Source organism: Plecotus auritus (genome assembly GCF_963455305.1).
Source record: "Plecotus auritus genome assembly, chromosome: 2".
Lineage (NCBI taxonomy): Eukaryota > Metazoa > Chordata > Mammalia > Chiroptera > Vespertilionidae > Plecotus > Plecotus auritus.
The window spans coordinates 223566833-223593305 of record NC_137771.1 but is presented as its reverse complement, the minus strand read 5'-3'; the positions used below and the strand labels follow the sequence as shown (position 1 = coordinate 223593305).

The 26473-nt window shown below is 39.4% G+C and overlaps 1 protein-coding gene across 3 annotated transcripts in view; it reads right to left on the bottom strand.

The window, feature by feature from the left end:
• DSCAM (DS cell adhesion molecule) overlaps positions 1–26473 on the bottom strand; it is a 469811-nt gene that overhangs the window by 147230 nt on the left and 296108 nt on the right. For all 3 annotated transcript variants that reach the window (XM_080655259.1, XM_080655257.1, XM_080655258.1), the window contains 4 exons: positions 23330–23626; positions 22340–22615; positions 12882–13160; positions 6192–6311 (listed from right to left, as the gene is read on the bottom strand). In XM_080655259.1, coding sequence (XP_080511385.1) covers positions 6192–6311; positions 12882–13160; positions 22340–22615; positions 23330–23626 — 972 coding nt within the window. The remainder of the gene's footprint in view (positions 1–6191; positions 6312–12881; positions 13161–22339; positions 22616–23329; positions 23627–26473) is intronic.

Genomic DNA, 26473 nt, shown 5'->3' with positions numbered 1-26473 from the left:
TCATTAGTCAACAGAGTGGCAAATTGCGGCTGGCGAGCCGCATGTGGCTTGCGAGCCACAGTTTGCCGACCACTGGCCTACTTGACAGTCACGGGATACACCATGTGTTTTTTTTTTTTTTTCTTCCCTCCAACACTGAAATTCTTGTCTGGAGAGAAATACACTTATTTAAAATGACAGCATTTCAAACTCTGAGATCAAAGTAAGAAGCCTTTCAGATAGTTTCTACATAGAAAGACAAATTTAATGGGTATTAAGTACCTGATAAATTATTCAGACATCAAGTAGAATGACTACAGAAATAGCTGCCTCTCATTGCACTCAATACATTCCCTGTGTTCCAAAGGACTTCATATATAGGTATGTAAACACAAGCGCTCTAGGGATGTGGTATCTGAGGACCTTGCTCCTACACACAGCTAAGTCTACAGAGACGATACAAGTATTGTAGATTTCTCTCCTGAGTTCCAGCCTAGACACACATTAATGTCGTTCGATGCTATTTAAATAAATACCTATCTGGAGAGAGAAACTGCCTCCTTAGGAAAAGGTCCGAATGAAGACAGAAATAAAGTATAAATGCATTTGAAAAACACGCCCCCCCCCCCCTTTTTTTTTGTTCACAGAAAGTGAACTTAACATGCAGGGTGACACCATTTATAAATCTGATCATGCTTTTTGGTAAAATGAATAAGAAGAATGACAGTCCCAAGGTTTAGTACTTTTTTTTTTTTTTTTTGAGGGACATGAACTTCCTCATGATTTGATAAAATTATCCGTCATCGACTTTAAATTCATCATTTATTATAAAGAGCAAAATTTAACAGAGTTCATACAATATTCAACATTCTGTAATCTGGTTGGCATAAGTAAACACTTTGGGTAATTAGCCAGAAGATACACTCTAGAAACCAGAAGTCATTAAATAGAAAGCGGTCCATTTTCTGAGGACAGCTGGGGTCAAGTGGGGACAACGTGGATGCTCTATGACATGAAAAGATAATGTTAAAGCACTATGTAAGGCACATACCCAATTACAGGCTATGCTAACACTGTGTGACCTCCCTTATTTATTGAAAAGATATGCCTAGCAGTGTTCGCAAGGACTGAGGGAGTAGGAAGAGTGGGAAAAGAATAGCTCAGTGTCACCAAGGGGGCCCACTTGGAAGGCAGCAGCACATACTGGTTCGTCTTGTCTTCCATTCTTAAGCCTTCACTGGCCTGTAGTCTACTTTCTCTGCAGCCTGAATCCCCTCATCTATGAAATGGGAAGAATAATCCATTTCCATACTGTATAGATTGTTCACACAAGGCAACAGAACAGGTTAACAGAAATCCATGTGAGCTATCTATGACAGTTTTGAAAAGGAAAAATAATGAACAGAGTATAATTATATTACATACTAAATTATATTAGGAAGAGATGAACCTCCGATTTATGTGGTCATGATGCCAGAATAGATAGGTCGGTGTAACAGAGGGATAAAGAGACAGACTTCTGTAGACACATTTTCCCCCATAGATTATAAAACAATTCAAGACCGTGGGGAAATGTTGGACTATTCAGTAAATGGTTTTAGGACAACTGGCTAGCCATGTGAGCGGATGATAATGACAGTAATGATGATGATGATAACAGCTAATGCGTATTGACTCTTCGCTGTGTGTCAGGCACCATAATAATAAATGCTTTCTATGAATCATCTTACTCAATCATCACATTAAGCCCTTATTCTATTTGCTTCACATATGAGAAAGCGCTGGTTCATGTGAGTTAAGTGATTTTCCTGCAGCCAGATGGTGGTGTGCGTGTCTGAACCTAGCCCACAGTCTTAACTGATAATTTCTCCTGCTTCTCCTAGATTCCTACTTTCCTTGTTTTTCTAAAATGAAGCCCAAACATTTAATAAAGATTAATATGTAAACAATAGGGATTTAAGGATGGCAGCAGAAAACCAGCATTTTTTCTCTTCCTGGAAACCATACAAAAGCAAATGGGGGAAAGAGAAATAGAAAATATAAACTCCATTTTGCATGGAATTAGGCACCACAATAGCTAAAACGTTAACCACAAAATAGGTGACTGAGCAACCAGCCCTGTATGCTGAGAAGTGTACATACAGAAGGACAAGGAGAGGCGCACCACGGCTGTGACTCTGCGCAGAGAGAGGCCGAGACTCCTGACCCTGATCCCAGCCTCATGAGCTCTCCTGGAGTTTGTCCATTTCAGTGAGAGGCACCTGACCGGGAATCAAACCGGTAGCCTTTCGGTGCACAGGATGATGCCCAACCAACTGCACCACAATGGCCAGGGCAGATGACCCAATTTTAAATGCAAACTACTCTCCACTCCTCTCCCACCCCCAAAACCCAGGCACACTCTGACTCTCGTCTTTGGACATTCCCATGACCAAAGCTTCCCTGGAGGTCAGAAGTGGCCCTGGCTGTGGGCAGCCAGAGAGCAAAGGAAGCCCAGGCAGGCCATGGGCTGTGCATCGGCAATCTCTTTCATTAGCAGCCCCTTTCTGGTCCTTAGCAGCTAACGAGGGGATAGCCATGGTCAAGACAGTCACTGAAACCCATTCTCTCCACCATTAATGACATATATGTGCTTAGCTGTGCATTTCCGGGAGCACAGGTGAGGCCCACCAGGGTGTTGAGCCCTGATTTAAAACAATTTTTTTTTCAGATAAGAGGCCTCTTTTGTTCGTGTAAAAGAACAAAAAATCAGGAGGCAAAATTGAATGTCTTAGAGTTTGTGTATCTAGATCCAAGGTCAAAAAACGTAATAACATTATTCTCAGTAAAGATTGTCTCATTTCTGCAACAGCTGCCTTGAAGCCACTACATTTACTCAAGAACACTGCAGCCCAAGGGTGAATTGTTGCATCTCTCAGAGCCACAGGCAGAGTCTGTTTTGTCTGCGTTCTTTTTGTCACATATAAGGAGCCGCACCTGTGCTCTGAGTATTTGATCATTGGAAATACGTTCCGTAAACAAGGCTACACTTCTCTTAAGAAATATCTTTATTATTTGGATAATTTGAATAACAACATGCAATATCTCTATACTCGATTGGGGGACATTAAAAAATAAGCACAATGCTTGGTTTTTATTGGTTGTAAGGCAGGCAATGCGGTGAACTGTGGGAGAGTGTGCACATTAAAATTCTGGCCAGTGGTCACTGCATGCTGAAGGCCATAGAAACTGCTTACTCTTTGAGTCAGCAATTGCATGTGTAGAAATTTATCCCTAGGACAAAACGAACACATCTACAAAGGTCAAGGAGATAGAAGTCATTATGACATTTTTATAACAGTGAAAAACTAGAAAAAGCAAACACACAATATCCAGCAATAATGTTGGACACACCTAATTGCCACTTGCCCTTCTTCCCCTCTTACTCGGTGGCCTAGCACAAGTTGTGGTCATGAAGTCAGTGTGCTCAGCTACAACACAGCTTGCAGACCTCCTACGGCTCAGGGTGACTTAGCCAGGGAGATGTTAGCAGAATTGATTAATGACACATTCTGGAAAGATCCGACAAGGGAGTTGACTCAGGTGGGAGTGGTAGCCCTCTCCCTTCGCTCTTCCTCCTCCCTGGGAATGTGGAAATGGCCACTGAGCTCAGTGGCCATTTTTAAAATTGATTTCAGAGAGAAAGGGAGAGGGAGAGAGAGAAACATCAATAATGAGAAAGAATTATAGATTGGCTGCCTTCTGTATGGCCCCTACTGGGGATCGAGCCCGTAACTTGGGCATGTGCCCTGACTGGGAATTGAACTGTGACCTCCTGGTTCATAAGTAGACACTCAACCATTGAGTCACACCAGCTCAGAGAGATATAAGCAGTTTGGATCCCTGGTGACTTAGAGGAGAAAACAAATTAGTCCTGAACTATCTACATCCAGACTCCTTGTGGTTTAAGTCACTGAATTTAATCTTAACAAAGGCAAAAAGTAGGTAGATGTACTTATTGATGTATTAATATAAACTCTACACAGACATTAAAAAATCATATTGAACACCCATATTTGTTGACAAGAAAAGACACTCATAGCATATTGTTAACTGAAGAAAAAAGATTATAAGTCAGAAATATATGTATATCTATCTATCTATCTATCTATCTATCTATCTATCTATGCCTGGGGAGAGGTCTGAAAGGCTAAGAAAAAATGTAGTCATCTTTGAATGATGTTATTTCAGGGAACTTAACTCTTTTAAAATTCAGTTGGTTGCCATTTATAATTATTTTCTTTGATGATTTTATATGACACACGAAATCTAAAGATAATAGGCTACTGCAGCTTAATTTGCACATCAATAATGGGAAGGAATAAAATGTATGTAATATCTATGACAGACAAAGCATTATTTAACCTGTGAAAAATACTCTTGCAAATAAATAAGACACAGAGATGTGTGCAAGTACATACATAAGAAATTTCCCAAGGGGAAAACAGAAGTGGCCAGTTAACACAGAACAAAACATTTTCAATAGCATTAGTGATCTAAAAATGCAATTAAAACAGAAAACTATTTCACTCATCACATTGTGAAGACAGAATAAAAAGATCTTATCTAATTGGCAAGAATGCAGGGACACCCACAGCCTCATACTGCTGGAGGAAGTGTAAATTACACTAACATTTTCCAAAGGGCCCTGGGCCCGTACAGACCCAAATCTTGAATGGGCTCATGCCATTTTATTGCTAGGAATTTAATGGGAGAAAGCAATCACACGTATACACATTGCATTAACCTACACAGATGCTCATTGCTGTGGTGTTTATAGTTCTGAGAAACTGGACACAACCTAAGGGAGGCAGGGAACATCCACAGTGGCAAACATTAGAAATAATTTTGAAGAAGAAAAGCATCACAGAAAATGTACATAATATCACGTATGCACATCTATATAAACTAAATTCAATGTACGATGTTGATTTTTTCCCATGTAATGCAACATGGGGCTTCAAAATAAGAAGTCACGTGGGCAGACACTCTGAATAATAGGCTTGTATTTGTGAATAAACCACTTTTATATGGACAATGGATGGGGCATGCTGCAGGGAGTAGCCCCAGAGATTTCTTAAAAGAATTCAATTGATTTTCCCTGCAACTCAGTGGTGTCTATGGTTTCTAGCACCTTCTTGGCTCCCTCTCTTCCTTTTTCCCAGAAGGAAATACACTAGAAGGGATTGTGGGAAGTGTGCCATTTGTTTATTTCCTATTGTTGTTATTTTCATAATAAGAAAAGGCAAACTGTATTTTAAACAGAAACATCCAGAATACAAACCATGATTAAATAAACATAAATAAATACACTCGTAACAATTAAACATATACAGTAGGTCCCAGATTGTTACCAAAAGATTAAATTCAGTTGTTTGTTTATCCAACTAGTATATATTTGACCCTCAACTACTGTTTGATAAGTAAATTACTAAATGAGAACACAAAAACAACTTCCAGCATGTTCATACACTTAAAGAACCTTTCATGGGGAGGACGATAAGATAGACGTAGGTCATATTTACTGTGTCTAGAATGGTTTCCCCATTAGTTTACACCTTGCACATTTCTATTCATGCCATGTTTACAGTGTTACCTTAGAAAGAAACTGCTGCGTTGCCTTTGAAGAGAAAGTATGATTAGAAATGAAAGCTCAAAATAGACATTGGCTGTGTTTGTTTTTGTATGTGATTTGTGTAATCTAAGGTGACCAGTTAAATAAAACAATAAAATAACCTTATTTTCAACCTTCTAAAACCACTGAATCTCCTATGTGTAAATACTGGGGAAATAAAGCTCCAAAATGAGCAATTCTGATAATTTCTACTTGTACTTCCACCTTTAGGGGTTGCAGTGGTCTCCAAGCAGCATGGTCATGCAGTATCTGTAGGCAACGCAGAACTGTCCCAGGTGCTGAAATAAATTACAGGAGTAACCTGCCTCCCCATTCACGATCTTTTCCAGGTCATGTTATACACGAATAGATACCGTCATGGTCTGAATAAAATATGGAGGCTGACTAGTAGTGGTATGTGTGAAAGAAAGACAGACTTGGTGGAGCTGGGGACATATCTACTTACAGGAAACATCTTTGGAAGGACTACACTTTCTCATCTAATTCTTTGGAATGTGCATATGTATGACAGACAACATGCAAACAAGTAACTTCATACCTTTAGAGAATTTCCACACGATTGTGGGTACAGGATAACCCTCGGCTGAGCAATTGAGGATGACAGCCTTGCCATAAATCCCGTCCTGGTCTCGTGGCTGAACCACAAACTTGGGAGGAACTGAAAAGAGAGAAATGTCACCAGTAATTCAGACAGGACCACAACTCATTAAAGGTATGATTTTAAGAAATCCAACAATTTAGTGAACATTCAAACACAAAGAATGTTTTATATATATGGAAATTAAAAAAAAAACAGAATTTGCAATTTGGGACAAATTAGGGAAGCTATCTCACTGCAGGCAACTTTTCTTATTTATACCAATGAGCTTTTGCAGATGGAGTTACTTTGCACTGGGGAAAACTAGACTCTTGAGTGTGGGAGTTGGGGCTAAACCAAGGGATTGTGACATTTTGTTTTTGATTTGTTTTGGAATATCTTCAGGAATCCATTTCATGGAAAATAGAATCAGAACCACAATTTGAAGAAGAGATAAAACATATTTTCTCATCAAAGAGTAATTATCAAGATTAAGTATTCCTCTTAGTGTGAACTGCTCAAAGCATTTGATAATTATGCTTCCTGAAATAGGAGATGAAGGGAGAATGAAAAGGCATTCCCTAAAGGATAAAGAACAAAGCATGTTACTGAACTTCCCTCAAAAGTCTGATGAAGACACATAGATCGTTATTCCTGGTGTCAGCACCCTTCTGGGCCAAAGGGGGACTGTGGAGGCTAGTTGACGTGAGGTACCATGGTGGCTTTATAGTATAGCAATTTAAGGAACAGATTAAAGCTATAGAGTATAGATATTTAAGAAGCAGATTAAAGCTATATAGTATAGCTACTTAAGAAGCTTGAGTTTTGTGGGGTGTGGGAAAAATTCTATTTTTCTGCAAAACATACACATACACTTCATTGAAAACATACCTGCCAAAGGAAAGCAGGTGCTTTAAGTTAAGGTATTGTGATTTTAAGAGTATTCAAGTCTTCTCTTAAGGAGAAGATATGGATTCTCCTAGGAAAGGTAGCATCTGCAGGTGTTAGAATCTTGGAATCTTTTCCAGCAGGGCAATGATGAATTATGGGATGGGCTTTCAAGGAGGCAGGATTATGTGAGAGGAAACAGATTATGTTGTATATATTACACACTTAGCAAATATGGGTGCTCTTCCTCTCTTTCTCATAATTTCTTGGAAAGCTAACTTTGTCTGCCTGCAATTCTCAGAATTCTTCATTCTGAAACAGAAATGTGAACCTATATGTACATGTAGGTAGATAGGAGTTCCAGCCACCACATGAAATGACTGGGAGGAAGATCAGAGCCTAGGTTCACAAGGAGCTTAGAAGCACACTGAAATTATCTGAGCCATAGTGAAGGTCACTTTGGCCAAAAAATAGCCAAGGAGGGGAGAAAAATAACAAATAAAAATGAGGCCATTAGCGTGAGCCCTAATCCAATATGACTGGTGTTCTAATGAGAAGAGACAATTAGGACACACAGACAAAAGCCAGGCATGTGCCCACATGGAGAAAAGGCTGCCATCTGCAAATCAAGGACAGAGGGCTCAGAAGAAACCAAACTTGCCAACACTTTAGGACTTCCAGCCTCCAGAATTGTGAGAAAATAAATGCCTGCTGTTTAAGATACCCAGTCTATTGTATTTGGTTACGAGAGCCCTACCAAACTAATACAGTAGTCACTCTAATGGCTCATTGTGGTTTTGGTTTGCATTTCTGATGAGTATCTTTTCAGGTACTCATTGGACATGTGTGTGTCTTCTTTTGAGAAGTGTCTGCTCAAGTCCTTTTCCCATTTAAAAAAAAAAGACACAAGAAGCAGCTGTCAATGGAACCCACTCCTGTGTTTCTGGAAGAGACAATGAAATGAAGGCTGGGAGTACGGAGCCAAAGGGTTAAATCTCTAAATCTGCTACTTCCTGTTAGATGATCTTGTGCAAGTTATCAAATGTCTTTTAACTTTACTTTTCTTATGTGTAAATGGGGACTAACGACATCACCCATCTTATAGGACTGGTGTGGGGACCAAATGAATTAAGATTATAAATGTTCTCAGAACAGTGCCTGAGTCTTGCAGGGGTGCTGGTTAATTTAGGACAGTGGTCGGCAAACGCATTAGTCAACAGAGCTGAATATCAACAGTACAACGATTGAAATTTCTCTTGAGAGCCAAATTTTTTAAACTTAAACTTCTTCTAATGCCACTTCTTCAAAATAGACTCGCCCAGGCCGTGGTATTTTGTGGAAGAGCCACACTCAAGGGGCCAAAGAGCCGCATGTGGCTCGCGAGCCGCGGTTTGCCGACCACTGATGTAGGATATTCAGGTATGTGCAGCTTTAACATAACAAACACAGTTCCCAACTCACAGGTTAAATAAGTTACACAGTCAATGGATCTCTTCAATGTTGCTTATCTGGAAGCAATTTTACTTCATTTAGATGATATTCTGAGCCAAGTGTATTTAATAAAATGTAAATATATTTAAAATCAGGTGATCAGGGAGGATTTACCTCACAGTGAATTTCTAGGAAAATGCTAGAGAATTTATAGAGCAAATTTTTCTAATAAAAATAATCCATCAACCTCAAGAATAAATTACAAAGTTTAAGACATCATGCCAGATTCTTCCTGCTGAGGTAGAAGGCAAATATGCAGTCATCTACATTCTATGATCTATTTGGCTCAAATTCTGCTAAGAGCAAGGAACCCCTTGTCAGATATGCAGGTAACTAATCTCTTGTATTTCCTGTGGAAGAATGTCTAATTGTAATTAATCCATGACCACTCACATTAATTTGCTTTTAATCCAAAAGGATGTCACTTAAAAACTGATCAAAGAGGTTTGCATGGGAAATAACCATTGACATATTGTGAGTGTAAGGTAATTACAGATGGAAATTGCCCATAAAATTGAGAATTATCTTTCATATCCTTCTTTCATCTCTTATTATAGGTACTGATGATTCTTGGAAAATATATAGTTTATCCTCAAATTCTGTATTTTCATTGCCATGCCCTAGTCATGACAGGTAGACAGGGTGCATGGTACAGTGCCACAAACCCTCTGGCTATCTGCTTTCAGCACCCCTGGGCCGGACAGTTCCACACATTTTTACCAGCCCTACTACACCAGGACCATGAGTCTCTCTTTGCTGTTTTAGGGCCTTCTTTGAAGTCTCAAATGCTTACTCACCTTCACTGATGCAACCCAGAAATGTGGGAGACAATCATACATCATTGAAGGACAGGAGATGGGATAAATGCCCTGCCTCTCCATCCTGCAATCCTGTAGGACAATTCTAGGGCAAGTTCTATGCTTGTGCTTCTCAAACATTAGAGGGCATCAGAATTGCCCAAAGAGCTGATTAAAACACAAATTGATGAACCCCATCCCCAGAAAGTCTGAGTCAGTAGATCTGAGGTGAGATCCCAAGATTCGGTCTTTCTAATAAGCTCCCCCGTGAAGCTGAGGCTGCCGGTCCAGAATCCATGCTTGGAGAACCACTGTTCTTTGTGATTCTTTGGAGGATTTCCACCCACCCCCCCACCTCAAAAAATGACCATAAGTTTCTCACAGCATCAACTAGCTTATTAAAACATCTTTTATTGATTTTTACTTCCTTTCTGATCTTATTTTCCATGTTCTCACTCTGGGATGCAGGAACTACATATCAAGTATCAGATTTGCAGTTAATTCTGGACCTCACACTCTGCTTTCAGAAGAACTCAACCCAAGACAAGGCTGATAATGGCACTTATTTCTGAAACAACCTCCAAGATGGTCTACCTGCCACATGCTTCCTCACTTGAATACATTCTCCACACAATGACCTGAAGGATCCTTCTAAGACCCAAACTGGATGGCTGTGACTTCCCTGTTTAAAATCATCAACGCATCTCATTGTTTCTTGATACAATCCAGAACCTTACAATATTTTTAAGGCTTTTTATGACTTTGGCCCTTGGTCTCCAGCTTAGTCTCTTGATGATCCTCTTTTGGCATATTAAAAAAAAAGCTCTCTTCTTGCATTCCATCCTTCACTCATTGCATACATCTTTTCATTTGAATTCTTGAAGATGATAGCTGCCTTAAAACTTTGCCTGCTAATTCCAACATTTGTGTGTCCATTAGTCAATTTCTTTTAATTTCCTTCCTTTTATTTATGGCTCACATTTTTCTGTTTCTTTACATAACTAATAAATGTGTGTAAGACACTGCGGATATTCTATGCTATTGAGAGTCTGGATTTTATTGTTTTTAAGAGTATTGAATGTCATTTCTGCAGAAAGTTAATTTAATGGTGGAGAAGTTTTATCCTGGCAAGGCTCTCTTTTGGCTTTTTTATGACTTGTCTAGAGTAGCCCTTATTCCAGGACTAGATTAAACCTACTCTTAGTATGTGGCCTCTGAGATTTCAACTAATTCCTCATGCATCCTGTACTCTGGTTAGTCAGCATTCCAATATTTTCCAGCATGGTGTAACCTTTGGAATCTTTATTCATCTCACATTCTCTTGGTTTTTGTTCTCTGCTGGATTTCATGGAGTCTCAGCATGTGCATATGAAGTGTTGTAATCAGCTAAAGACTCAAAGGAAGCAGTATATAAATTTTTAATAATTGATATTTGGACAATTTCTTATTCTCCAGTACTCTGCCCAGCAAAATCCAGAGCCTTAATAGTTCTAAATTCCTTTCTCCACCCAGCAAGATCACTGTTATCCCGTCAGGGTTTAGAAAGTGCTCCAGGAAGAAATCTGCGGTGAATTTGGAGTTCAACTCATATACTTCCCTCTCTCAAGGATCACAGCTCTGTGCTGCTTTTCCACTCCCTGAAATGGTTGCTTTATAATTTTTTTTGTCCAGTTTTATAGTTGTTTTCAGTAGGAGAAAAAAAAATACATTACCTATTACTCTCTGGTGGCCCCATTCAATAAATTTTTAAATTAATGTTTCAAGTTAGTTGAGCCAAAATTTGCCTCCATGAAATTTCCAATCATTTCTGTTGCTTCTACCTTCTGAACCTCACACACGTACGTGTGCACGAGCGTACACACACACACACACACACACACACACACACACGCTATGCTTAATACTATACTGGTTTGAACAAATTCCACTAATGCCAAGAATCCAATCCCAGTTTATTAATTCAAAGACTTTGATATTATAATTATTGCCTCTTTGTCTTGCCACATATTTTTTCTATTGACTCATTCCAATCAGCATGTAAGCTTCCTTTGTCCCATGTTCATCTCTAACTTCTCCTCATTCTGCTGCCTGTCATAGCAACATACCTCTAAATATGGAAATAGTTGCTTTTTCTTGAATTCCCACACATTCATTCATCCCCCTTTCTGAAGCCCTACTAATCAGGTATTTACTGCAACCATGACACTCTTTATGGCCACAAATAATATCCATCTTCCTAAACTCAATGACCAAGGATTGTTTTTTCCTCTTTCTCTCTCCTAGTGGGCTTTGATATATTGTATGACCTACCTTTCTTGATACACTTCTTATTTTGTTTTCAAGAGCCCACAGTCCCTTGGATTTCCTCCTATTTCACTAGTTGTTCTTTCTTCCTGTCTCCTTTGCTGATTCCTCCTCTTATTCTGGAACCTTAAACATTGGAATGCCTTGGGCCTAGACCCTCTGTTTCTCCCACATCATTGTTTCCCTTGTCACAATTGTTATTCCTTGCATCTTCTCTACCTACGTGGAAGACAATTCCATTTACCTTACGAGGTAAAATACGTTCTTCAGTATAAATTCCTCTTTCTCTCGTTTGTAGCATTCACTTAATAAACATGCTTTGTTTGCTTCGCCTCCAATATATACTGCAAATTCAACTGCCATTACCACCGTCAGTCAAGGCACGTTTTATCTTGCCTGAACCTCAAAAATAGTCTCTTACCTATTACCCTTGCATTCTGGACCAGTCCACTCATTGCTCAGCTACTAGTGTGGTAATTAGAAAGATAAATCAGGCCATGCTACTGACCTGGTTAAAATCATCAATGATCTCTTTGCATTTAGAAAAAAATCTAGACATATTCCTTTTCTGGTAATATCTTGAAACATCATTTTTCAGGTAGATAAAACCTTGGCTTGGAGTTTAGGGAAGTTCATAGTTGGTTTTGTACTTGTGTATTTTTTTAATTGACAGCACGTTCTATGAATTCTAGTTATCCTATATAATAAAAGCCTAATATACTAAGTGCTCAGTTGACTGGTCAGCCATTCAACCAATCAAAGTGTAATATACTAATGATATGCTAAGGCTGCTCAACTACTTGCTATGATGTGCACTGACCACAGGGGGCAGAGGCTCTGACTGGTATGTTAGCTTGCTGCTGGGGTCCTCCAATCAGGACAGGCCCTGGAACCCTCCTGCTGTCCCTGTCTGGCTGGCCAACCTCCCGCATCCCTCCCGGCCCTGATCATGCACCCGTGGGGTCCCTCAGCCTGGCATATGCCCTCTCATAATCCGGGACCCCTCAGGGGACGTCAGAGAGCCGGTTTTGGCCTGTTCCCACAGGCCAAGCTGAGGGACCCCACTGGTGCATGAATTCATTCATGAGGCCTCTAGTATATTCATAATATTTCAAACAAACACCATAATTTTGGCTGCTTAACCACCATACCTCCCATGTGTCCCACTCACCTCTCACTATTAGCTGGCTCTGGTGCTCCACGGCCGCTGCCTCATTCCGGGCTATGCAGGTGTAATTCCCATTATGCATGAGGGAGAGGTTGGAAATCCTTAAGGAGCTTGTGAAGTCGATGTTGTCAATGGTCACCCCAAGGCTCGCTGGGATTGGCCGGCCATCCTTCTGCCAGGTGATCGTGATAGGTAGGTCCCCTGAGACCACAACGCACGGGATGAAGACCCGCTGTCCAATGGAGAATCTCGGAAACTCAAAGGGTTGGATAAAAGGTGGGACTGAAAGAAAGGGGAAGAAAGTAATAGAGAAAATATGCTAATGAGCTGTGTAAATATTCTACATGCTCTCTTCCTGTAAATCTTTTGCATGACATTGGGCATCATATTTTCAACTGTTGCAACACTCCTTCTTATTATCTCATCTCTTCGTCTAAACCAGAGGCTGAGAATTCAGGATACTGATGGGGGCTCAGTCAGAAGCTGGCTGGCAAGCCAAAGGGAGCAAGAGACTAAGAATTGTGACATGCCCGGCAGCTGGGGAAGGTTTTGTGCTGGGGCCTTTAATAGTCAGCTTTTGTGCAATCCAAACAAAACCATAGTGCTTAATTAAGACTCTGAATCATACGTTATATTTAATACGTTAAATGGAAAAAGATACAGCCAAACTATTTTAAAACATATTTACATCAAAAACCCACCAAAATAGTTAAACATTTTCATGAGGAAAGGAAGAATTTAGTTAGAGAAGTCATTTTCCCAGAAAAATCTCAAAATCAGGTTTGTAACTCGTTGCTTTGCTCCCAACATTAGATCAGGAAGCACATTAAAAAATACAGGTTGAACCTAGAGACCTAATTTTCAATCATATCACTTCTCTCCCCACTACAAACGTTGTCTCCCTGGCTTCAGCCATGAATCACAAGTCTGCAGTATAAACGCTTTAAAAAGTTTTGAAAGTCTCAAATCTCGTATTTCACATAAGAAATAAAAAATAGAGGCAAAAATGAAAACTTGTAATTTTAAAGACTCTTATATGATTTTGGATACGCCTCTTTGAGACACATTGCTTACACTATCTGGTTCATTACATCACCTTCTGTGGCAAATTCTCTGAGTCTTGCTGACAGTGAGAGCTTGTAGTATTACAGGAGCAGAAATTCCGAATGTGACCTGCAACAGGTTCTGACATAACTTTCCTACATGAAGTATGTACTTATCTGCTACATGTCACTTACCTCCAGATTTGCTTATCTCATTCTCTATAATGATGGGAGTTCCTTTCTCTATGACAGTGCAGAGCCACTGAATGCTGCCAAATGTTAATTTAGACTCTTCTTGTTCTTTAATCAATTAAATGCTCTTAATAATATATAACTCCTATTCTTTATGCACCTTTAATAAGAATGTTAAGTAAGGCTAATACCTTTCTGTGTTTGGACCCTCAAAAATTAATCATATATTCTTTCTCATTGGAGGGAGAACAAATAAAAAGAAACACGGGTTGGGTGTTGGTCAGTAATTAGCAGTTGCTTTTTGATCCAGTTTCTTTAACTATGATTCTTTCTCTTCATGTGTAAACTGGTGATAATGAAACACAATTCATGAGCATGTGGGGGGAGGGCTTTATAGAATGTCAGTAGAGAGCCCAGGGGGTACATAGAAGCTGCTCAAGTAGTATCATCCTATCTTTCTTCTTCTTTACATTTTTTTTTCCTTTTTGGTAATTCGCTGGGAAAAAATCAAATCAATCACATGGGTGCTGAGACTCACTAAGGCTCTGTTTGTATTGCGCTGCACCCTTTCTCAATTCCACATTTTGCCTCCTTTTTTCTAGTAGCAACTTAACCCATGGGCACCACATAACTCCCAGGTTGACAGCTCTTGGTCCCGAATGCTCAAAGGGTCTGCCTCAAGCCCAAATCTTCTGAGTCACAGCCATGGATGTTTTAACCTTCCCAACCCATTTCCCGTTCGCCTCTTTTTCTCCACGCTGTCCATCAAGCCCCCTTTCCCCATCCTTTAAGGGGTTTTCTTTTATTAACATCTTCCTTGCTTCAGAAAGTTCCCAAAGATTGTATCTGCTAATTCAAATCCCATGGCTGGTCTCAGAAAGTTCAGTCTCAATTCCACACCCCTCAAAGGTGCCCACATGCCAACGGGATAAGCCCAGGACCTGCACAGGCTTCTAGCTCTGTGTTGTGCATTGAAATGCGAGCTGTACTCCAATTTCAGCCCTCAAATCCCTAGTTCAAAGTTCTCATGGTCTGAGCCCACAATGGTGGTCCCTGGATACTTTATACACAACCACATCCTTCCACTTTCCCGAGCCACTGGTCTTCCAGGTTCCCTCTCTTAGCCTCTCTGTAATCCAGATCAGAATTTCTGACTCATCTTGGGTTTTCACTAAACCTTGCTTACCAAATCCACTCCTTCCTTTTTAGCTCTCTAATTTAACTAATCTCTCTATCATCTATCTATCTATCTATCTATCTATCTATCTATCTATCTATCTCCCTCTCTTGCGCCCTTACTTAAATTAATCCTCTTTTCCTCTTTCTTTATCTTTAAAAAGCATTCTTTCAAAGTTCTTTGCCTCAGTTTCTCCGCACTCCCACCCTGGCTTCCCAATGCAATATGAGTTGCTTTTCTAAACCACCCAGCGGAGTTGCACTGAAATCCCAAGATGTGCATTTGAGTCTTAAATATGTTACGGAGCCACTCGGAGTAGGTCTCCTGCTCATTCTTATTCTGTTTCTCTAATTATGTTTTATCTACATTCCAGAGTCACCATGAGTATTAATTAAGGTCACACATATGAAAGTGTTTTGTAAATGATAAAGTTTAATATAAATATAAATAGAAGGTGACATTTTTGTCTAGCAGCCAATTAACTTTCCTGGCAGTGTTGGTCCCTAGCAATTAGAACACTCAATTAGTCACTGTTCCAGTTCAATGTGGCACCTAAAATGAGGAAGAAAACGCTTTGAAATGTGTTAAATACAACACTGCTTGTTAAGTTGAAGTGAAAGAAGGGATTTTAATTTTCATTTCTCTCTACATGTTTGAACACAGCAAAACTACGCTTCTGGTTAGTCAATTATTTCTGAACTAAAGTTTCAGGCATTATCAATAATTAACACATTATATCAATCTTTAAGGTTTTTCAAATTTCTAAGTCATGAAATGGAAAAAAAAACAACAACAACAACAAAGGGCCATGACTATGACCAAAAAAGACATGATTGGAATATACTATTGTTTCCAAATGACACACACACACACACACACACACACACACACACACACACACACCCCTCTATTCAGGGTTAAAGACAAACCCTGGAGACAATATAAAAATTGTTTGGACTCACATTTGCAGCATTATTGATGCAAACAAATGGACCCACTTCCAAAGGATGTCAACCAAGGAGGCATCATATTTGCTCTTCCAAAAATCACTATGTAGTCTAACAGGAAGGTAACAGAACTGTATTTATATGAATAAAAAAAAGAAAGACTGGCACCAGCTGGTGTTGCTCAGTGGACAGAGCATTGGCCTGCGGACTGAAAGGTCCCAGGTTTGATTCCAGTCAAGGGCACATGCTCAGGTTGTGGGCTCTATTCCCAGTAGGGGACATGCAGGAGGCAGCCAATCAATGATTCTCCCTCATCATTGCTATTTCTATCTCTCTCTCCTCTCCTTTCCTCTCTGAAATCAATAAATATATATATTTTAAAAATCAATCAGTGAATGCATTGGAACAACAAATCGATGCCTCTCTCTCCCTCTGTCTCTCTAAAATCAATAAAAATAAAAAAAAGACTGTTTTTCAAGCCTGATCCACAGGAAAAGTAAAAAAAACTCAGTCATTTCCTATAATTCAGTTGGTTCCTTCTCTTTCCCCTTATCATAATTGAAAACAGTAATGATTATTAATTTTTAAAAGCTTTGATTTTGTAATACTATCAACAATAAAATATACAAAAAGCTTTGATTAACTTTTTAAAAATTGTGACCACTGGTATGTGATTTAATTTATATGTTTCATTTGAAATTTCAGTGTGCAGAAGTCAATTTGGTTATGGCCTTCTTAATGACATCTGAGTAAAGGCTAAAATTTTTAATAGTGTGTGATTGTTACTACATATATATTGAAAATGAGAGGTTATCCTAAGCAAGAAATGCAAGTATAAATCAAATTACTCACAATATTTTTGGTGAATATGACAAAAGAAAAATAAAAGAATGCCCTAATAAGCTGACCTATAAGAATGCAGAATTTATTATTTTTTATGTTTTATCTGGGACGTCCTATATGGCTTAAACAGGCTAAACCCTATATACCTAGCCTACAATTTCCTCTTTCAATACGTACAGTTTCATTAGTCTACACAGAAAAGATGAAATTAAGGAAAAGTAAGGTAGGATATCTTGCAGTATTGCTACCTGACAATTATATTTAGTTTAGAAAATGCTTCTTGCCCAGCTGGTGTGGCTCAGTGGTTGTGCATCAGCCCATGAACCAGGAGGTCACAGTTCGATTCCCAGGTTGTGAGCTCAATTCCCAGTAGGGGACATGCAAGAGGCAACCAATCAATCAATATTTCTCTCTCATCGATGTTTCTCTCTATTCCTTTGCCTTCCTTTCCCTAAATTCAATAAAAAATATATATTTTTAAAAATGCTCCTTAAATAGAAGAAAACATGTCAGCAATGATTAACAAAAAGAATTACCGTGGGACCTCGATTCTCAAACTTAATTTGTTCTGGAAGGCTGTTCGAAAACCGAATCATTATTTCCCATTAGGAGAAATGTAAATGGAATTAATCCGTTCCAGACCCCCAAATGTTTACCTGTTTTAAGCTTTCTTATGTGCAGTACATGTCTAATATACTGTTTAATCTATAACCAAAAGGATATGAAATATAAATGAAAACGTAATAAAAGAAAATAAAATGTGCAGTAAAAAATGAAAATTTAATAATAGTAAGCAGCAAAAATCCATGAAAATATTCACAGCACACTTTTCCGGGAGGTTTAGAGGTAAACTGACCCACACTCACACATTTTCTCCTTTGTCTGTTGCCCAAGAGACACGCGACTGATCATACAGGTATTGGCATGAAAGGGTTGTCGGGTTGAGAGGTGAATTGTTCGAGATGGGAGATATTCGAGAACCGAGGTTTGACTGTATATGCTCTCTCTCCTCTGCCCAAATGTTCACAAAAAACTAATTTACATCTAATGAACACACACACACACACACACACACACATATATATATATATATATATATATATATATATATATATATATATTTTTTTTTTTTTTTTTTAGCAAGTCCTGTATTTCCACTTCTTGGCAAACCTACTGTTAAAGGTTTTCTAATCAAATTTTTGTTAGTGTGTGACATTCTCGTAAGATGGAGCCATGGAGTGATGCAATGTGTCACCTGGAGGCTATTCTTAGAGATGGCAGGGGTGGCTCTTGCTTTGTTGACTCGGTGGTTGTAAGCTTATGGAGATCTTTGGTTTCATTACCGTCTGGCATCTGGAGGGCATTCTGCTCTCTTTGTCTGTCTGATCTGTTTGCCACACCTGACATCCTCCTGCCATCCGGCCCCCTCCCAACCCTGCCTATCAGTAGTCTTTGCTGGGCTTCTATTGCCTAATATGGCTCTTATCTCTGGGGTTGGTTTCTTCGAGGGAGAATGTGTCACCATTGGATACAATATATTTTCTGAGGTACTGACCTGCTCAGGGCCTTTCTTTACTGAGCACATTTTAATACGTGAACACACACATTCTTTTTTTTTTTTTTTAAATATATTTTATTGATTTTTTACAGAGAGGAAGGAAGAAGGATAGATAGTCAGAAACATCGATGAGAGAGAAACATCGATCAGCTGCCTCTTGCACACCTCCTACTGGGGATGTGCCCGCAACCAAGTTACATGCCCTTGACCGGAATCAAACCCGGGACCTTTCAGTCCGCAGGCTGACGCTCTATCCACTGAGCCAAACTGGTTTTGGCAGCACACACATTCTTGACATCATTATCAGGCCTGTTCATATTTTAATTCACTCTTTTAACATCTGTTGTTTTCATTTTCCCCCTTCTCTTGTAACTCAAGCTCGTCCCTGGTGTAAAGGTGTGGTGGACGCAGGCAGCTTATCCAGGAACCTCGCAGCTCTGCCACCGTGATTGGTCCAGGAAGGGCTGGTGGTCCACAGAGAGCCAACCAGCGTCCTGCCCTAAAATTTGCTTATGTGGACTGGTCGGGGCATGTGGGTCCAGAGACAGCCAGGACCGATTTACCTGCCACATATGGAGAAGCTGCTCTGAATGAACTTAGCCCAGGTGCTGAGGGAAACACCAAAGACGCAGAGAAGGTTCCAATGGTAATTCAGGGTCTGGACCAGGTCTCCCCTGAGGCCTACACTATCTCAGCCCTTCCCAAAGATTGGCTGAATATGCCCTTGAAGCTCCGTCCATATCTCCCCAACACACTGTGAAGCTAGTCTGATTCAGCTTCCCGTACTTTGCAATCGGGAAGGCCATGGTCAATACATTGATTTGTCTCATTTACAGAATTTAAAGAGACAGATTTAAATTTCAAGTTGCCCGGGCTTGAATTTTTGTCAGATGTCATCTTCAAATATCTGGTGAATCGGTTTTAATGTGAATCTAACTAAGAAAGATGTAAGTGTGTTTATATGAAGTTAAAATCTGGAGTGAAGTTTACAAAGTCCCTTGGTGATCACACCTCAACCTGTGGCCTCACAACCTGTAATCTGTAACTTTACACATGGTCTATCTATTCCTGATGTCTCCAAATCTACAGCCCAGACTCCTAAATTTCACTTCCTCATATATTCAGGTTCCTGCTTAATGGATCGCTTGTTTGTCTAAAGTATATTTCAACTTCGACACATCGACAGCTGGACTTCTACTTTCTTCCTTTAAACTTCTTCACTGCATCTCTGTTGATGGCAGTGCTGTTCTTTCTACTGCTCAGGCCAAAATTTTGGGGTTATCCTTACACCATTTTTTCTCTCATGCCCACATCCAATCCATTAGGAAATCTGATTGAATAGATCTTAAAAATACATCCATCATCTGCCTTCTACTTGCCATCTCTACTTCTCTCTCCCAGGTCCAAGCCTCCTCACTGTTCACCTGGATTAACTTTCTAACAGGCCAGCCTGCTTGTCCCTTCTTTCCTGTTAGTGTAAGGACCTAGGTCAGGCCACATGACTTCTGTTTAAAATCATCTGATAAATCTCCCCATCTCACTGAGAGGAAAAGCTCAAGTCCTTATAGCCCAAGCCTGAGGTACTAGTTGCACATGAAATGACCCTGCTCATTCTAACCTCATCTCCTGTTAATCCCCCCCACACACACCCCCAACCTGCCCCCCGTTCACTCTGGTCCAGCCTCACTAGCCTCCCTATATTCCTCAAGCTTTCCAGGCACATTTCTGACTGTTTTGTTCTATCTGTTCCCTCTGTCTAGAATGTTCTTTCCCTAGATATCTGTTTGGCTATCTTGAACGCTTTTACATCCTTTCTTAAATCTCACCTTCTCAAAGAAGTCTTCCCTGACCACCTTGTTAAATACTGCAAATCTCAAGTCCCAAAACTCTCCCCCTCACCAGCCATTTCTCACCAGATAACTATAAGGAAAGACTGTACTAAATGATATAATTCTTTATTTTGCAGTCCTTGCAAAGGAGCTGAAAATGGATATACTGCATATTATATGCCTAAAAGAAAAAAACTCCTGAAAAAAACCACACCATTTGATTAAACTGTTTTCTAAAATCATAGATGTATTGGTCATAAGAGCCAATAAATTCTCCTTTGGGGCATAAGCTAGTCTGAGTTGGTTTTTGTCACTTAAAATCAAAAGGATCAAGATTAATGCATCAATTTATGTTTGCCTGGAAAATTTGAAGAATATAAGTTAATTATTCAAATGGCCTTTGTTTGAGTTTATGTCCTCTAAAATACTAAAATTAAAATATTTATGTCTATTCAATGGCCATACTTCTGGCAATTTTTCTGGAAGAACTAATCTTAAAAGCAGATAAAGGTTAATGCCTAAAAAAGTTTGTTTGATAGGTCATTCAGAATGGCTAAATATTATAAATAAACTAAATATTTAGCACTTGAATATATATATTTTCAAAAATACAAATGTAGTTTGCACCCCTGGGGATCACTGAGATCCCTTTGGGGGGTTTCCAAGAAGACAACCATTTTCAGAATAATACTAAGACACATTATTTGCCTTTCTCACCGTGTTGACATTTGCACAGATGTGCAAAAGTAATGGGGGTAAGACTGCTTGGGCCTTAGCACAAATCACAGCAGTGACACCAAAATATGTGAGTAGTCATGTATTGTTTACTACCACACACTCCCAGCTGTATTTTTAAACTAGTTTTATTTAAGGACACTTGATGAAACAAACAAAACAAATAATTTTAATAAATCTTGACCCTTGAATTCATGTCATTTATAATGTTCTCTGTTCTGTGTTAACAAAATGAAAATAATGCATAAAGCATGTCTGCTGCCTCCTGAGTGGGAAACCAAGTACTTGTGCACTTGTTTGAGTTACAAGCTCAACTAGCCACTTTTTATTTGATGGAATTCCATCTGTTCTTTAAAGAATAGCTACCTAAAAATTATAGTTATTCAGGCTTGTATAATTGGCAGTCATTTTTCTGTAAAAAAGAAAAAAATGAGTTTGTTGCTCTTATGATGATTATAATTGTGTTTGTAGCAAATAATAAAATTCAAACTTTCAAGCAAAAAAAAAACACACCCGAATTTTGCTGCAGCTGGAGTCTAAAATAACTCGCTTTTAGGAGTTTTTAGGAAAAGGAAAATGTTTTAAAATTATCTGTCAGACAACTAGATAACCAGGGCAATGCTGTGTTTTGTTTTTCTCTAGGGTAATATTAAGAACACATGTCTGGAACACCAAGCCAGAAGGTTCACATAAAAGGAAAGCTATATGAACCCCAGATCTTCTGAAGAAGTGATAGTAAAGAAAATAAAATGAAACAAAACAAAACAAAGTAAAAGAGACCTGGCTGAGTAGCTCAGTTGGTCAGAGCATTGTCCTGATGCGGGTTTGATCTCCCATCAGAGCACATACAAGAACAATCAATGAATACATAGGTAAGTGGAACAACAAAACTCTCTCTCTCTCTCTCTCTCTCTCTCTCTCTCTCTCTCTCTCTCTCATCAATAAATAAAAATTTTTAAAAATTTAAAATACCACACATGACACCTAATGCAATTTATTGTCCCTCAGTCTTTATAACTGAGGAATATAACTGTCTTATTCCAAATATGCAGATTATTAGAACCCACTCCTAATTGTTGAAATGGCTGTGCTACGTGATGGTGAGCTGAGTGGGGACAGAGAGGGGACCAACCTTACCTTTGACTGTCACGTGGACACTCTGGCTGGTGGAGAGTTGTGGTTGCACCAGCACGTTGCACGTGTACTCTCCCTCATCAACGTCCTTCTGCACATCCGAGAGTTTCAGAGTCCCATTGTTCTCAAATGCCACTTGGCGATGGTTAAAAGGAAGCAGATTAGAGTTCTTATACCACTTGATGGAGTAATACGGATAGCCAATCACACGACAGTGAATGTATGTGTCCCGACCCGCTATTGCTGTGATGTTTTTCATTGGTCGAATACTTGCAGGCCCTGGAGAGACACAAAGAAACTCTTGAAAATAATTGAAGGGTACATCTTACGTGCGGATACGGGTACACTTTTCCTTGAGTTAAAACGTAGGTTATTTTCATGAAAGGACATCTTTTTCAATTAATTTTTCTGCAGTTGTCATTTCCTCTAAGATGGTTTCATTTCCTTTTAATTTCATTACTTTCAAATGAACTGAATGAGTGTTAAATGCTTTAACTATCAACTACCTTTATTAAAGTGTTTTGAATTATATGACAGAAGGCAATTTAAACAATAAAAACTAGTCTGCACTGAAAAGTTTGCTCCTTCTGTGACTCAATGGCTTAACTCCTCTCTACAGATTATGAAGATGGAGGCTATGCCACGTTGTACCATGAATGTAAGTTAATACCATGTCCATGAAGGTTTACCATGAGTGTCGTAGAATAGCAGAAGAGGAGGAAGGAGAGCATGCAGAGCATAAAACAGGAAAGGACAGATCAAGTGGACACGTGGAAGAGTAAAGCAGGAGAACAGGTGACTGAAGAAACCGAAATGCTATTTCCAACATTATCTGGGCCAGGGCCATTCCTGAGCAGGAAGGAAAGAGTAGGAGATGGGAAGGGCCAGCTACTCCGTTTCAGCATTCCAGGACCCAGCTTGGCGCATGCAGAGACCTTCTTCTCCACTACCATGACTTATATGTGTTTTTTGAGGAGCTGATTTGACAAGCACCTCTTACGTTTATTCGCGCCTGGTACAGGACGACGCCGGCCGAGTTGTTGGCAGTGCAGCGGTAGACTCCCCCATCTCGGACCTGAGAGCTGGAGATGTTCAGGTAGCTGACCACGTTCCCCTCCGACGTGATCATCTGGCTGATGCGGTGACTACTCCCCTTGAGAATTGGGTCATCGTCTAGGGTCCATGTGATCGTGGGCAGCGGCGTACCCTTCACGTTGCACATGAGGGAGACGGGTTCTGCTGGACTCACCACTTTCTCGCTAAAGGCAGAAATAATTTTGGGAGTTCCATCTGCAGGAAGACAAATCATGGAAGCAAGTGGCACATACCGATAAGGAAGCAACTTCCAAGTACGACTATTTAATGATTGGGAAGTAGAGGTTATTAACACTACAAAAAACACCGGTTTTATTGATAAAACTGGATTCCAATCAGAACTAGAGTTCATTTTCAAAATAGGTCAGCACAGCATTAGCAAATTTTAATAAATCACTTATTTATTTCCTAACTTTCATAAGAAGAGTGATGATACAACCTAGATATTCAGGTTAAACAATGTCAGCTCCCTACAAGTCTATAATTCAAAACTGGATGTCTCCACCCAAAGCTATAAGCAAAGAGGAAATCCATACCCACAAACCCTCACTGTAGCTTCCCACTTCTGCCCAGTTAATTAGGGGTAGCTCAACAGGAATTAGAGGAATAAAAGAAAGAGAGAGAGAGAGACTGATGATCTCATCTTCATTTTCTCATAAGAAATAATCTTTTATAGTTTTAATGACAAATGGTAAGTGCACATAAATTTCCATGAAGGCTCTGTTAATGGGTAGGAACTAAATAAAGCCGGACCCTTCTGGCATCTATGAAATATCTCTATAAGTATCTTAAGTGAGGTGGCCATATAATTTATCATCCGGCCTGGGACACTCTTGAGAATATAATGGGTACTATGGACAATTATGCTAGGAGAACAGGCACAACCCAAGACTGTCCCCAACAAACTAGGAGCTTAATCCTAGGGAAGTTTCCAAGGGAATATCCCACATTTTCAACAAAGACTCAATTTTCATATCCCATTATTTTTCTATCACATGTAAGGACTAATTACCTCATATTGTATTATTATAGGGTAGTAATCACAGATGCCTGTTAATTTTTTTAGATGGCTCTCCATGGAAAAAGAGAGAGAGACATGCATATTAAAGAGAAATGTATGAGTCAAAAGTTACCAGGAGGCCTGCCAGCCTCAGGCACATAAATCAACATGGTGACACTATTTTTCCAGGCAGAAGTAGGTCACTTTGACATAATTGTGACCACACACATGAAACAGGATTTCTGAGTCTAGTAATAAACCTTGCTGGAGGAAATTTTTTTTAAAATTGTGTTCATTTTAAGGGTTCACCTATAATGGAAGATGATCATTAACAAACATTATTTTTTAATTTTTATTTTAAAACTTATATATATTAATTATTAAAAAAACATATAAGCAAAACAAATGTGGGAAACAAAACTGAAGATAGTTTTAAATTCCGTCACAGAAAAAGAACTGTTAACATTTTCAAAAACCCCAGAAGAAAGGGATACCCATCACCCAAACCTTGCAGCCTACTTCTGTGGCCAGCTGGGCCAGCTGTGTAGGGTTCAGGGTTCTTATTGGGGGGCTGTACCTGGTGCTTCCCTATAGCCCTCTACCATCTTTTCATTTGCAAATTCCTGAATCTCAACTTCATTCATGTCTTGGGTGGCTGGAAAAGGCCTTTGAGGATCTGGGCCTTTCCCAGATGTATTCATACATAGCATATTTCAGTGTCCTTGGATTGCAAACTTCTTACTTTAACTGTGAAAGGTGAAAACGATAATTTCCGGATATTAAAATGAAGAGCCTGGGAACAGTGCAGACACTGCCTCAACATGCTCTGCATTTAATTGACAGAGAAGTTAGACGTCATTCTGTTTGTTATTCTCCCTACACAACCAGCCCTCGGGTGCGTTGACATTATCTTATTTGACCTTCCAATTCAACGGATGTTTTTAGGATGTATTTAGCTGAAAGTGTCTTTGCAGGGACTATAAAATGCTTTATTTCTCTTTGATTTTCAGCTACTTTATTCTGATGTGCCTGTGTGTGATTTTCTTTGTATTTGTTCTTCTTGGGGTTTGCTAAGTTTCTTCGAACTGTTTCTCTGCTGCTCTTTCCCATATGTCCATTCATTATGCTCTAATTTTCCTTTAAGTTCTTGAACGTATTTTAAATAGCTTTGAAGTACTGGTTTGCTAATTCTAATACCTGGATCTTCTCAGGGTCTGTTTCTATTCCCCACTTTGTCTTTTGACCTCTGGCCCAAGTATCCTGTTTTTTATTTGTCTGTTTGCTTTGGACATCCAGTTATTTTTACGATATACTTGGATTCTTCTTCAAATTTTTGCAGTTCAGGTGTCAACCAAGTTTTTCAAGGAAGTTTATTCTCATATTTTAAGACTCACTACTGCTATTTCCTCTTTCTTGGACTCTCCACTCACCTCCCTCAATTTGAAGGTGATTCAACAGCCCAGACCTCTGTCCTTCTATACCTCAATCCCACAAGACTGGTGAATATCTTCAGGGGAAATGTGGTATCAATGTAGATATCACTTAATCTTTTCACTTCTTTTGAGGGCCAAATCCTTTCTGCCTACCTTTAGATTTATCTTTAGTGTCTGCATATAGTTTTGCTTGTCCCAAAGTTCATAAGTTTTATCTTCTTACAGGTTAGTTAGTCTGATACATGCTATTCTATCATTTCCAGAAATAAGACCTGTTCTCACTCTTTTTTTGTTATTCCATTTTCCCAGTTATTCTGGTTTGATCTTGGCTGTATAAGTAGATTCCAGTTATGTTAGATTTCCATGCCAGTTTCTTTGGCCTCATAGAAAACACTCTCTAAGTCTGCATTACATCCATGGCCATTCTTAGTTCTGAGTATTGTGAGTTTTCACATCCATGTGAATCCACAGCTACTTCATTGATAATAACAGGAGTTTATATCTGAGGGTACTAGTTAGACGTGGTTTTAAGGCAGGCACTGGATATGCACTTGCGGCTCCCCCTCTCTCTCCTTCTCTGCATTAGCACTGCCATCGCTCAGAAGAGAA